The sequence below is a fragment of the Solanum stenotomum genome, chromosome 11, assembly GCF_019186545.1.
Source record: "Solanum stenotomum isolate F172 chromosome 11, ASM1918654v1, whole genome shotgun sequence".
NCBI classification, from domain to species: Eukaryota; Viridiplantae; Streptophyta; class Magnoliopsida; order Solanales; family Solanaceae; genus Solanum; species Solanum stenotomum.
In genome coordinates this window covers 10775540-10790424 of record NC_064292.1, presented here as the reverse complement: position 1 = coordinate 10790424, position 14885 = coordinate 10775540, and the positions used below count along the sequence as shown (strand labels likewise).

The 14885-nt window shown below is 30.8% G+C and overlaps 1 protein-coding gene across 1 annotated transcript; it reads right to left on the bottom strand.

Moving 5' to 3' along the window:
• Nucleotides 1–6590: 6590 nt before the first annotated feature.
• LOC125845491 (blue copper protein-like) lies at nucleotides 6591–8880 on the bottom strand. Its single transcript, XM_049525004.1, has 2 exons — nucleotides 8646–8880; nucleotides 6591–7240 (listed from the first exon to the last, which is right to left on the bottom strand). Exons 1-2 carry the CDS (start codon nucleotides 8839–8841, stop codon nucleotides 6735–6737), a joined length of 702 nt encoding a protein of 233 aa, XP_049380961.1. The 5' UTR covers nucleotides 8842–8880; the 3' UTR covers nucleotides 6591–6734.
• Between the last annotated feature and the right edge of the window lie 6005 nt (nucleotides 8881–14885).

Here is a 14885-nt window from a genome sequence, read left to right as displayed (position 1 = left end):
CAACACTCACAGAAAAGAGATGTCAGGTTTAGTCATTGTGAGATAATTCAACTTTCTAACCAGTCGTCTATGCCTTTTAGGATTACTGAGTGACTCCCCCTTGTTGACACCCAATGTTGGACCTCCACAATATACATTAATCATCGAGCTTCTTCAATTTAAACGATTTGAAATAATTAGTTTTATAAATTTTCAAAAATAGTTCGCAAGTTATTTTGAATATTTTTGTCACTTTTTATAAAAAAAATAAAAATAATATATGTGTTTTAGATAATTTTATATATAATTAGTACATTTTATAAACATTCGAAAATCATCTCAGAAAGATTTTAATTTTAGTAAGTATTTTATTAAATTAGATGAGTTTAAATTATGGTTATAATTTTGAATCATTAGTTTACAATTAAGTTAATTATTTTATTTCGTTAAGATTAAGAAGCTCGTTAATTAATTATTATTAATTCGTCTTATTTAAGTTTTTGCCGAATTTGTTAATTTAACTCAATTTGGCTATTTCTTAAACTCCAAAATCTAACCCATCTTTGACCCCCAACTTAACTCAATTTTGAAGCCAAATTTTCAGTGGCCCACTTCATAACTCTCAGACTTAATTCTTTTCACCAATTCTTGCACCAATTGGCCCATATTTTGAGTCTATTCCAGTAACCCATTTCAATTCCATCTCCAACAAAAAATACCCACCAGCAAATCCAATGCAATACCAGCAGACCCCTGCGCGTGTTTTCTTCTTCCAGTGAAGAACGCGTACATTCCAAACTCCAGGAAAAATCGAAACCCAGCAGAAATCGATCCGAGTCCAGCTTCAATCGCGTGTGCGCGTCATCTTCCTCATATTCCCTTGTACAATTCCAGCAGGTGCATCGTTGTCCTTCACAGCCAGGTGTCAAAATCGCATGTGTTTGGTTCGTCCTTGCCCTTGGATACCATTCTCATTCCGTTGAAAATGGTACGAATTCTAGTTGTTGGCAACCTTATCCTCAAGGGAGGTTTGAACTGCAACTCGTTGTTGTCCTAGTCTCTGCCCGGAGGAAGGTAACGCTTTCCCTGTCATAATATTCTCTTCGTCTCTTCTTCTATTCCGATGTGATGTTTTCCAATGTCGTAAAATTCTCGTTATGTAGCTATTTGTGAACTAAAGTTTTTGCCGCCTTGCAGATGTGTTGTGTCTTTTATATTCTTTTGTTCGAATTTGTTATATCATTTGCCTCTCGTTTGCTTGTCTGCTTATCTAGATGTAGTAGAATTTATGTTTTTCTTTTATTATCTTTTCGAAAATGAGACAGATCTCGGAACTGATTAATTTGGAGGATGAATATTGTTTTATCTATTGTTTGTCGGCTGTACTCATTCGATTCTGCGTTTTACAGTTCTGTGAGTGTCCTGTTGTTTAGTCTGTCGTATTTGAATCGAATTTAAGTCTCCATTCTGTTTAGATTTTAGTCGAAGGATGCCTATCATTTGCAATTTTTTGATGTTTGCTCAACTACAAGATTGGTGTTTAGTTTCGTATGTTAAGAGATATGTAATGATATAAGCCTTTGTATATGTTCACAACAACTTCATTTCCATCTTAAGATTGCTCACTGATAGCTTCTATTCTCCATTTTCTTAATTAACTTACTGTATGGTTGGTAGACATTATGTTCCTATTGTTTAAGACATTATTATGAATATTAGTATCATCCTCCTTTAGCATGTCGTGATGAATACACATATTCGTAAAAGATTGGATTGTTTTATTTGATCTTAAAAATTAGTGTGAACTTGACTATATCTGTCTTTGTTATGCACAAGCTGTGTGTTGACCCATTTATTTTATAAGCAGCCTATCTACGTGTTTACTTTATTTATTCCCGTTAAAAAATTTCAAAGTTTAATTGGTCTCTATTTTTCCCAGCACATCTTTTTTTGATTTCTGTTAATTTGGATATATACGTCTCATTTCCTTCTTTTGTATAATCTAGTATATTCTCTCCCTGTTTCTCTTAATTGGTTTATAAATTAACTCTTCTCCATTTACTTTGTTTGCATGTGAAATCTGCCCAAGTTCTACATGAACTCCTATGTTCTCCCTTGCATCTCGAAATAGGCCAAGGAGGCCTAATTCTCTTTTATCGAGTCAACCAGATCAATATAATCGAAGAATAGGTTTCCTTAAGTCGATGTACAAGTGTTCGGAGTTGGAAAAGAGGGTGGATACGCACGAAATACAGCGATATACATCAGTTGTATACATTGTATATTGCATTGAAAATGGGCTAAAAGAACCTTAAATTTTAAGCTTTTGTATTGTTGTAATTATTGGGCCAAAAGCCCATTTATTTTGATTATTATTGTGTTAGTGTAGGACAGGTACCAAGTGTTGGGCCAAAGGTCCAAAAAGCAAAAGTCAGGCCCAAATGCCGACCCAGGCGAACAGAAACCAGACTTGGGCCCAGATCCTCTCTTCTTTGTTACTTAATTTCCCTTGTGTTTATTTGTTTAAATTAATTCTGAGGTTTTTTCCCTAATTCAATTCCCCAAAAGATGAATCAATCATATCTTTTTAAAATTAAATAAAATATATTTTATTTTACTTGACTTTAGGATATTTAATTTTTTTACTTAAGTAACATCCTTATTTCCCTTCCCCTGAGAAAATGAGTTCAAAAGTGGTTTATTTCCTCTATTTCTTGATTTTACTTTAAAAATTAAGTGGCGACTCTTAAAAACTTGTCGTTTTTCCTATTTTAAATAAAAACACCCCTGTCCCGAAAGGAGTTTAAAATTTGGATCCATAGGAGTGTCAATGAGTTTACATCCCATCATTCTTGTCTCCTCGAGAATGTCTAAGGAAACTTGCATTGAAAAATAACAATATCTGATCTAGACTAAGCAACCTTATTACCTAGAAAATATTTTAGTTTGTCAAGGTCTTTAGTTTGAGAATGCTTAAAGATATGTTGTTTCAAATTAGTGATATCATCTTGATCATTGTCGGTGATAACAATATCATCAACGTAAATAACTAAATAAATACATCAATTTGATGCAGAATACCGATAAAACATAGAGTGATCAGCTCCACTATGAGTTATGTCAAACTCATGCATTACCATGCCAAACTTTTCAAACCGGGCTCAATGAGACTATTTGAGACCATAGAATGACTTACGCAATTGACATACAAGGCTACTACTCCCCCTGAGCAACAAAACCAGGTGGTTGCTCCATGTAGACTTCTTTCGCAAAATCATTATATAGAAAAGCAATTTTAATGTCTAACTGATGAAGAAGACAATGACGAACGACAATTATAGATAGAAAAAAATGGACATATGTTATTTTAGCCAAAAGAGTGAAAGTATCACTATAATCGAGCCCAAATATTTGAGTATATCTTTTGACAACAAGGCGAGCCTTAAGTCCACCAACCTGACCGTCTAGATAAATTTTGACTGCATAAATCCAATGACAACATTAGATTTACCTACAGGAGGGAGACAAGTTCCCAAGTACCACTTATATGTAAAAGAGACATCTCCTCAAGCATAGACTGCATCCGAAAGAGAAAATTCTTCACATATAGTCTTAGGAATGAAAATAGAGGACAAAGATGATACAAATACATAATGGGGTGATGAGAGACGATGATAACTCAAGAAAATATAATATAGGTTAACATTTCTAATGGATCATATACCTTTTTGAAGTGCAATAGATTGGCAAGAAAAAGGCAAGTCCATAATAGAAGCAGGGTTCGGCGCATGATATTAATCATCTGGATTAGTGTTGAGTGTGAATGACGATGATAAGTCAAGAGTGGTGGCACTACAACCGGAGATGTAGAAGTAATTGTAGATTCCTCAATAGTATATAAAAAAAAGACATGAGGTAAAGGTAAGACCTCAGAGACATCAGAATGATCAGAAGATGTATAGTAAGGTTGAGATTCAAAGAATATGACATCGAGGGACATAAGATATTGACAAAGATCAGGTAAATAGAAACGATACTCTTTTTGAACTCGAGAGTAACCAAGACACATTTGAAAGCACGAGGGGCTGCTTTATCTTTACCAGGGATAAGTTATGAACAAAACATGTGCTCCCAAAGACACGATGAGGGATAGAGTAGAAGATTAGAGTATTATTTAATTAAATAACAAGATGCAAGGACTGTATTGTCCCAAAAATGCAACGGAATATGGATTCAATTAGGAGAGTACGAGTAATCTCAATGAGATGCTTATTCTTCCTTTCTGTTACACTATTCTACTGAGGGGTATGCAAATGAGATGTTTGGTGAATAATTCCTTAGGGAGTCATAAATTCCTGAAGCTAAGAGGATAAGTATTCTAAGGCATTATCACTACAAAAAGTATGAATAAGAACACCAAACTGATTTTGTATTTCAACAAAAAAAACTTTTGAATTTAGAAATAACTCAGAACGGTCTTTTATTAAGAAAATCCAAATACATCTTGAATAATCATCAATGAAACTAACAAAATAACGAAAACCTAAAGGTGAATTGACTCTACTAAAACCCCAAATATCATAATGAACTAATGAAAAAATAGATTGTGACGACCCTTAGTACTATGGAAAAAGGTAGCACATATGTGCTTCTCAAGTTAACTTGACTCACAATGTAATGTGGATAAACTAGGCAAACTAGGCACCATCTTCTGTAGCTTGGATAAACTCGGATGTCCCAAACATTTGTAAATTAGGGCTAGAGAATTTGTTATGGAACATGTTGTAGGAATTTGAAGAGGTTAGATAGTAAAGGCCTTGTAATTCATATTCTGTGTCAATCATTTGTCTTGTACTGTGGCCCTACATGAGGAAAAAACTCATCAAAAAACAATTATGCCACAATGTAGGATGCGTCAAACAACTAAAGATGGGAGAATCGAGGACATAAAGAACAAAGTCTAAAGTGACAGAAGAGAGGGGTTTGACTTTGTTTGGATCTCATTGGCTAAAGTAATAATTGGAAGAAATTGTGAATAAACAACATCATACAGAAGTGATTTGTTTACAAAAATATGATCAAAAGCATATGAGTCCATGACCCATGACCCAAGACCCAAAAGTACTAGACTGCAAAACACAAGCAAAAGTATTACACGCAACACAAATAGAAAAAGAAAAGGAAAAGTGACATACGATTATGCAAGGTGGGTGTCATTATTACGAAATCTAATTTGTGATTATTTCAAGCTCATATCAATTAATATTGTTTCGGGTAGAACATAGAATTGGTAGAAAAATGTCATTTTTTATTGCCGTAAAGATATTTTTGTCGTCGGATAATATGGTGACTAGCAGTCCTCTCCATTTTTCCTTTGACTTTTATTATCTTTTCATCATCTTTATTGAAAAAATTAAACACCAATGATGAAATTCATTACCAAGGCAGTTCAAAAAGCATATATTTGTCGTCAAAAAATGCTTTTTCACTGGAAAAGATGGTAGCTAAGAGTAACCATCTCCCTCTTTCTTTTTTCTTTTCATATTTATTACCTTCTCATTATTCCTATTAAAAAAACAAACATGACGACGAAATTGACTATCAATGTTGTCGTAGAAGACCGGAGAAACAAAGAATTGAATAGAAAATAAAATTTGAAAAACAGGAAAGGAATATAAAAATGAAAAAGTACAATAAAAAGAGAAAAATAAAAACAAAAAACCTTAGTTCATCTCTCTCACTCTCCTTGAGAGTGAACTATATTTTCACTGTCAAGTGGCCATAAATGATATATTAATACCAATATAAAATTGTTTAGAAGGGTCATAAGAGTTCTGCAAAATTTAGATATCTTCTTAGCAAACAAATACTAATTTAACGAAGACTTTTTATATTTTCTCTTTAATGAATAAAATTACTTCAAACAAAAAACTGGAGAGAGAGGAACATCTCCACATTCCAGGTGGGACTTGTTACCCAACCTTTACACATGCATTTGTTCTCCATTGACTAATTTGTAATGGCAATCATTAATCCAATTATAAAATATCATGATTAACTAATTTCACTTTTAAGTGGAGTAAATAAACTAGATATTTTATGTGATTAAGTGTATCTTTCATGCAAAATAAAATATTGAGACACATTATACTTTGTTTGGATGGTTGTTATCCCATTATGTTATATTATGTTATTTACAATGTTTGATTTTTATTGTTACTTAAATTTTATTGTATCGTATCGTTTAAATCCATCGTTAGGTAACGACGGAAAGACCCAATCTATGTAACGTCCGATTTGGTGTGATCGCGCCGTTATTTTAATATTTTCTTCTCATTTTATCTTTATTTATTATTTAATAATCATATTTCATCTTTTATCCTATCTTTTCATAATAGCTCTACCCTTTAAACTACTTTTCTGGTAGATTTATCACTCAAATTATGGATATACGACATTATGTAACAACGAAGTACGATACAATCAATCCAAACATTGTATTCATTAAAACAATATAATACGATACAATACAACACAATATAATACATTATGAAACAATAATTAAGTAACAAACCTCTCAACAAAGTGTTAAAGTTGTTCATTTATAATACTAACCATATAACATTATTTGCTTCTATAAAAAAATCTTTGTACTATAATACATACATACAAAAATTTGTTTACAAACCAAACAGACTCCAAAAAGATAGTAAATCCAAAAAATGAACCAAAAAAATGAAACTAAAGTCCTATAATCAACAAATACCAAAAACTAACGCAAGCATAACGAATACCCAATTCAATTGAATACCTAAAACCTTAGAAAACATCGATAGTGAAATCGAATTTGAAGGTTCAGGACTATCATCAGTACTCACATCACGTGGATGATCGAACGAAGCAGGAACAATCGTATCCGGTGCTGATTCTTCATCACCAGAAATCGGACTAATCGGAGCCATTGAGTCATCGTCAGATGGATCCTTAAGGGCTCGAGGCAATCCTTGACCATACGTTACGTTTATTTTAAAATGTTGACCGTTTTCGCACTGTTCGCCATCGTAATCGCTAGAGAAAAAATATATAGGTCCAACTTTTAATAGTGGCACTGCTACTGAAACTGGAAAAATTGAAGTTGAAGATGGATCTGCAGATACCCATTGTGTGGTATCATTGTCTAAGGCATTGTTGTAGTCACAACTTTTGTATGTGGTAAAGTTGTAAGTTTGAGTGACTGAATGGTTATTGTCTGTATTAAATACTGCATAATTAAACACACAAAAGAAAAAGATTATTTTAGTAATTAAGATGATATTCAAAAGTTTATGAATTCAGAATTATTTAAAGAGAGAAATATTGAAAATAACTTGACGTGAATTATTAGTTTCATCTTTAAACTATTGACAGCCTTAAAAAACACTCCATTTACTTTATTAACTCAATTTAAATATACTCTCACTCTGCCACATGACATATCAAATGGTCTCAAACTTTTGTAAGAGTGTGTAGTTCTTAATAAAGAGTTGAGAGAAATGTTAAAAATATTCTAAACTTGACAAGAATTTAAGGGTGTATTTCACTCATCTCAATAAGAGGCAGAGCTAGGTGGGGATTCATAGGTTCAGACGAACCCAATAGCTTTTCCGTAGACCCTGTATTTGTACTAGAAAATTAAATAAATATATATGTATATTAACTTGTGAATCCCTAATAAAATTGATTGACGGTTCACTGCTAAGGAAGTGACTGTGAAAATGCTTTTCACGCTAGAGTTGTGGGTTCAAACCTCCCTCTCTCTTTTCTAAAGGAAATTTATCGAATGAGGTTGCATCTAGAACAACAAAAAAAAGAAATTTAGAACCTCACACTCTTAATCCTGACTCCGCTTCTGACATCAGTAGTACATAGGTCTCTAGCTCTGGCCTTTGCCATGAGAGAGAATGATGAATTGGCTTCTATGTTTGGAACATGTGCAAGCATATGCTCACTACATGTTACTTGTACAATACCTTATCATAACACACTTCTACAACTAACTTATCAAACTCTAAATAATGCCAACAAATACAGCTGTTTGTGATTATAAAAAAAAAAAACTCCAATACATCAAAATCAAGTGAGGAATTGGTAGTTTCAAAAAAAAAAAAGTTAGTACAAAGATCAATGTTTTTGGTAAAGTAGTTTGTAAATCATTCATCCCTCAAATAAAATTGTCAAAATTCAATTTTGGATATATAAATTCAGATCCATCATATATGTAATCGTAAGCAAAATAAAAAATCCAAAAATCCATAAATCAAGATTGTTCCATGCTTTATTTTTGTTACACGTTGAGATACAGAGTTATCATATAATGATGCCCCCTACCCCACACAAAAAAGAGAGAAGAAAACTTATGGACACCAATAGTTGGAATACATTCAAAAAGCTTCAAACCAAATCATCTTGTAATAATTAAGTTATCGGTTCATCACAACTTAATAATTTTAACTTAAATTTTATAAATTTAAATATGTACAAGTAATTTATTCAGAATTCAGTAAGCAAAAGTAATTATGATCCAAAACACACATTAAATAAAATTTTAGCTCTGCCTCCAATTAAATTATACAAATCATGTTTACACTGTCTATATATATAAGTTAAATATTAAGAAGAAAACTTACTCAGAAAATCACCAAGGCTGAATTTTTTGTTAGCAACCCATTTGTCATAGTTAACATGAGGCTTTTCAAGATTATCAAACCAACCTAAAGAATCACCCACTGTGTAATTCTTGTAAGCATCAACTGATTTTGAAAAGGAAATCAAAATAAGGACAAGAAGCCATGAAAGTCTATTGTTGAAAATAGTTTGTTCCATTATTCTTTGTTTGTTTGGAAGAACAAAGAAAAAAGATGGAGTATTAGTTGTTAAGAGAAGTGGTGGTACTAGCCTTTTGTGCTTTTATATAGAGGACCTTGTTCCTCTCTTAAATTTACTAAAATGGTTCTCTTTTTAGTTTAGCTATAGTTTCTTCTTGATTGTACTGATTTTTCCCAATTAAAGGCATTGTTTATGTTTAATTAAAAAGTCTTCCCCAACCACTACTTTCTTTCATAAAAAATATAAGAGAGAATATCATCTTGAAAATAACATAAATTATTAATTCCGTCTACAAACGATTGATAGCCTTAATTAAAAAGTATCTCTACCTGACTAATTAAACTTAGATACACCTTTGATCTGTCACATGACATAGCAAGTGCCAAATGGTCTCAAACTCTTGTAGGAGCATGAGACTCTTAATAAAAAGGCGAGAGAAGTGTTGAAAATGCCTCTAAACTTGATGAGAATTTGGAAGTATATTTCACTCATGTTGCAAGATCGGGGAGTATTTAAGTTTAGTTAGTCAAGTAAATGGGTATTTTTAAAACTGTCAATAATTCGAGAATAAACTAATAATTTATGTCAAGTTTAAGAATGTTTTCAATACTCGTTTTAAAAAATATATGACGAAATGTGTTTGCATGTATCTCAATTATTTTATTGTATATATGTTATCAATCCATTTACCCACCAAGACAAAGCAAATTGAAACAAAAAAACTACTTTATTGTCTCATAGATCTAGAATGATATATGTGGATTCACAAGAACTCATTGGTATTTATAAATTAAAATATTTAACAAATATTTATAATATTTAATCGTAAACTAAATTATTATTGTATGTTAATTTGAAATGGTTATAGAAACCTGATTTGCTTTATTAATTGCTTGGCTAGACTCTTGGATGTGTGTGGTATTTTTCCTTCGAATCTCTTCTTTACCCATTTTCAAGAAAATGTGCGATCGTGTATTATAAATTATTCACGCGTTTCATATTTTCTCGCTTTTATATATATATATATATATATATTATTTTATTTGTCCAATTTTTTTTTTAAAGAAAGTTTTATTATAACTTTTCTTTTGTATCTTTAATATTGAATAATTATCTAAAATAATAACAGTCAAATATATATATATATATATATATATATATATATATATACACACACATTAGTGATCACATGCAACTTATATTAAGGCGTAATTAATTCCTTACCTTTTTATTATTTATGATTTTATGTCTTTGAACACTCTTTTAATATCAAAAGCAACAACCTGTATTACATATTAGTTTTTTTTAATATCTAAATTTTAGATAACATAAAAAAATTAGATTAATTCATACATCAAATTAATGAAGTAAATTAGTGAAAAAGAGCCCTTGGCATATTCCTGAGTACTGTATCAATAGATATTTATAGTCAATTAAAACAGCTGTCTAATCTAATTATTAAGAGTGGACCCCTATGTATACTTATACTATTATAAAAAGAGACATTAAATTGAAGTTGGGGCAAGTAGAGTTTGGTTTGATGTCAAATTCATTGTAATATTAGCTCATTTTTAATTAATAGTTTTGTTAAATAAATAAGGAGATGTTCCATATTTAGGAATGAACCTTTTTTCGACTCAAAATGTATTAATGATAAGAGATGTTTAAGTCGTGAATTCTACTATGGTATATTGATGTTCTTAAATGTTTAGAAACTTAGGCTATGAAAAAATGGATTGAAGAGCTATGGACAAATTGATAATAGGGGGATTGGGTACTTTTATATTGATGAGGAACATGCCAAATTGATAGTTCCATTCTTTTATTGAGAGTACTGCAATAATAACAATGGTGAGAAGGTGCGAGAGGTTAGTTAAAAATAAAATTTAAGTCCATGATCATTAGATTAAAAGCCTAAAACTCTATCAATATACATCCTTTTTTTTTTTCGAGAGTAGACAAGAATAAAAATAGAGAGAGAGCTTGCATTAAGTATATCACTTAAAAGTACTTTTAAAAAATTGTATGACAATTGGTGGATCATCTAGTGATGATGATTGTGTGTATCAATTAGGAATGATGTTAGATTATTGAGGTGGTCGGGGGTAGTAGCGCGCTAGTTTTGATGACGACTAGCGGTAGTGGTTAACAATTATAGTGATAGTGAGTTAGCGACAGTTATGAATGGTGAAGATGGTTGGTGATGTATATATGTGGTGATGGTGATTGTCAGTAGTGATTGATTGTAAGTAAAGACTAGTTGTGATAATAAGATGATTGACAATAGTGATAATTATAGTTAAGGATGATAGTTGAGGTAATAGTAGTTACGTTGATAATGACATGCGGTGGTTAGTGGTGAAATTAGATACAATTTTGCCCTTGTTGTATTCTAGGTGTTTTGATGATCCTCACAAATGCAGCGATTCGGTCCCTGGCAGAGTGCTCTCGTCCAGGTTCAAAATGGTGTATAACTGTAAAGTTGTCTTGTCAGGTTGGTTAGTAAAAAGTACAGTGTACTTCACCAATAGGAAGGGAAGACGAGGTTGTTTGTTTCAGTGGTCAATACTTTTATTGGTGATTGATATATACAACAATAAACAAACAACATTATTCATTCAAAAAGACAGGAGTTAGCAAGTCTTTTCAAGAACTCAAGCATCAAAGAACAATGCAAGGGACCTGGTCCTGGAAAGACTACGTACGTGAAAAAGACAGTTGTTAGAAAGCTGTCAACTCTGATGTGTTTGGTGCACGTCTTTTCAGAGAAGTATGCTCTTAGCCAATGGTGTCGTTCCAAGGGGTTTGTGTCCATTTGATATAGTCTCTTCTCACAAGACACAAACTCAAGATTTGGCAAACAAAGTTTTGAATTTCTGAAAATTCATAAGCTTACAAGGAAGAAGTCATCTTCAAAGAAGAACACTGCTCATACTCAACAAGGGACCTGATGGAGTGCTGAAGCTTTTTGTTGTATTTTGAGCTTTGTATCTTATGTACCTATACTGTAAATCTACTCATAAGTTATAAAGGATAGTAGATCATTTGCTTGTCTAAGTCTTTAGTTTGAGTCGTATTAACTAGAGTTAGTTAGTCGAATCATCTATGTTGTCAAGCCTCTTTACATCATTGTTTTGATGTTCTCTTGGGTAGAGTTGCTTAGGAGTGTCAACTAGAGTTAGTTTGATGTGTGGTGCAGCAGAGTTGTTGCTCGGTTATGCTCTTATCTTTGAGATTGGAGTTGGTGGCTAGAGTTAGCCTTGTTGGGTTCTTAAAGTTTAGATCAACTAGAGTTAGTTGGTTTAGTGGGCAATAGAGTTATAGCTTAGTTTTCCTTTGTAGTAGAGTTTCTACAATAAGGGGGAAGGGATTAAAAAGTTTTAATTCCTAGGTTGCAAGAGTTTTTAATCTAAAACTTTGCTCTGTTTGAATGAAATGGAGTTTGGATTGAAATCCTGTGAGTACATGTCGTGATTTTCACCACCCTTGAGCAAGGGGGTTCCACGTAAAATCATTGTGTCTGATCTTTTGAGCTATTTATTGTCGGCACTATTATTCTGTCTGAGGACCTGGTCCTAAGATCACTGGTGGATGCATACATTCTAACGGCCCTGTAATTTTTGTACAAATTTTTGAATAGACATCTTAATTATCAATATTAACACTTTGATATAGATCTTAATCGTTCAAATTTATTCAAACATGTAAAATTAAAACACAAAACGATTATGACTATGACTTTCATGCAAACGAATCAAATACTATACAATATTGTACTAACTAGTATGCATCACCTATATTATTATTTTTTGTACTGCCTTATTTTGTATGCCTTTTGCTTTGATTCTTTGCTTGGATCGCGATTGAAAACTCTCCAAAAAAGAGAAGCATGAGCTACCCTATAATAAATCAATTGTTATTGATATCTTTTTCTTGATTTCTTCATTTTATATCTTTTTTAGTTATCTTGTAACTTATTGCAACATAATTACGCATCCATAAACTAATGTATTTGTAGATTGACGCAAAACATGACCAAACGCCCCAATATTTAAAAAATTAAAATCATAATAAGGTACTCATCTGTGCCAAGTTATATGATTTTCTTTCCTTTTTAGTTAGTTCAAAAAAGAATGACATATTTTTATATTGAGTAACAATTTCACTTTAAAATGTTCATTTTACCCTTAATGAAATCATTTATAGCGTTACAAATTTCTATCACTCATTTTAGGTCACAAGTTTTATAAGTTTTTTTTTTTCTTAAATTTTGTGTGAATCAAACTATTTTATATAAAATGGGACGGAGGGAGTATGTAAGATGCTTTTAACCTTTTTAGAAGAGGATTTCAATTGAGCAAGTACTTGTTGGTCGGCAAAGAATCTACCATTCTGTTTTTTTATAATCCAAATAATAGAATTTCACATAAATTTCAAAACAAATGCTACTTTACTATTCTCTGTTACACAGAATTTAGTTGACAGTCCATGTGTTACAAGGGGTCACGTGTCCTCTTTCCTTTTGTTATTCTCATTTTTTATTATATAAAAACATTATCTTTATTATTTCCAAAAATATCTCACTCAACATTACTTTTCCATGACACTCAAGTACACTGAATTCTCGTGATTTGTCATAGTTATAGTTATTTTACTATTTTTGTTAATATACGTATTTATGATCGTTAAATATTATTTTTGTTATAATGTCTTTGAGTGCTAAAAATTATTTTTATTATAGTATTTTTGGATGAACACCCGATGACAAATCAATGTATGGTGAAATGGAAATCATTAGTGTTGTGTATTTTGTTTTATGCTATACATAGTATAGTCAAATTAAATTATAATGATATTTTATTATAATAATTTGATTTTTTATAGAATTGGTATTTTTATGTTATATTTTATTTCTCTATAACAATATCATACCTATAATAGGAATGATATTCATTATAACAATATACTTTTTATAAAATTATTTTGTACGAAAGTCATATTCAAATATTGTGTAATAATGTTTTGTAAGAAATATATTATATATAAAATAAAATATTAAAATTTTTATGACCCTCTGTCCCTAATTACTTGTTCACTTTTAAATTGACACACCTATTAAGAAAATAATGATTAACATAGTAAATTTGTCATTTTACCCCTATTAGTTATGAAGTGGACGAATTAAAAATTTAAAATTTTTAAGAAGTTCTACATTTTTCAAAGTAATTAATTGAGGGTATAATATATAAAAATAAATTGTCCTTTCTTATTTTGTCAAAATGGACAAGTAATTAGACACATCTAAAAAAGAAAAAGTGAACAAGCAATTAAAGACATAATGAATATTAATTAATAGCATGTTAATAGTAAATTTAAAATACAAATATCTAAAGCGAAAAAAAAAATGTATATAAATAATGTCCATCAGTTAATTGGTCATAACTTTACAAAAAAATATCTATTAAAATTCGTCTTTTTTCCATTCATTCTTTTTCTATTATTTCCATTAAATTGATTCACAAATACATTTTTAATATATATATATATATATCAAAATCATTAGAATTTAATTCTTTATCGATATGATATAACTAGTTATGGATTTATTAGTGATGTATAAGTCTTTTCAACTTGGTGAGGAGCACAACATCCAAAAAAAATTGAATGATTTAAGTAGAATCTTATCAGTAGCGTGAAAGAGAGAGTGTCGGTGGAATAATACTGTTTGCTGCAAATTTCATGTGATATTAATAAAATAATAATTTAGTAGTAGATATTAATTACTTTCCTCATTTTAAAAAAGAAAGAGTTTCTTTTCTTTTCAGTCCGTTTAAAAAATGACTTTTTTTTTTGTAATATTTTAATTTCAGCTTTTCACGTGACATGTTTAAGACCATAAGATTAAAGGGCAATTTAGTACATTTGGCATAACTTTAATTTAAAATCAGAAGATTCAAAAGTCTTCTTTATTTTCTAAAATTTTGTGTTAAGTCAAATTAGATCATTTTTTTTAAACGGAGAGGGTAATTAATAGCTGTATC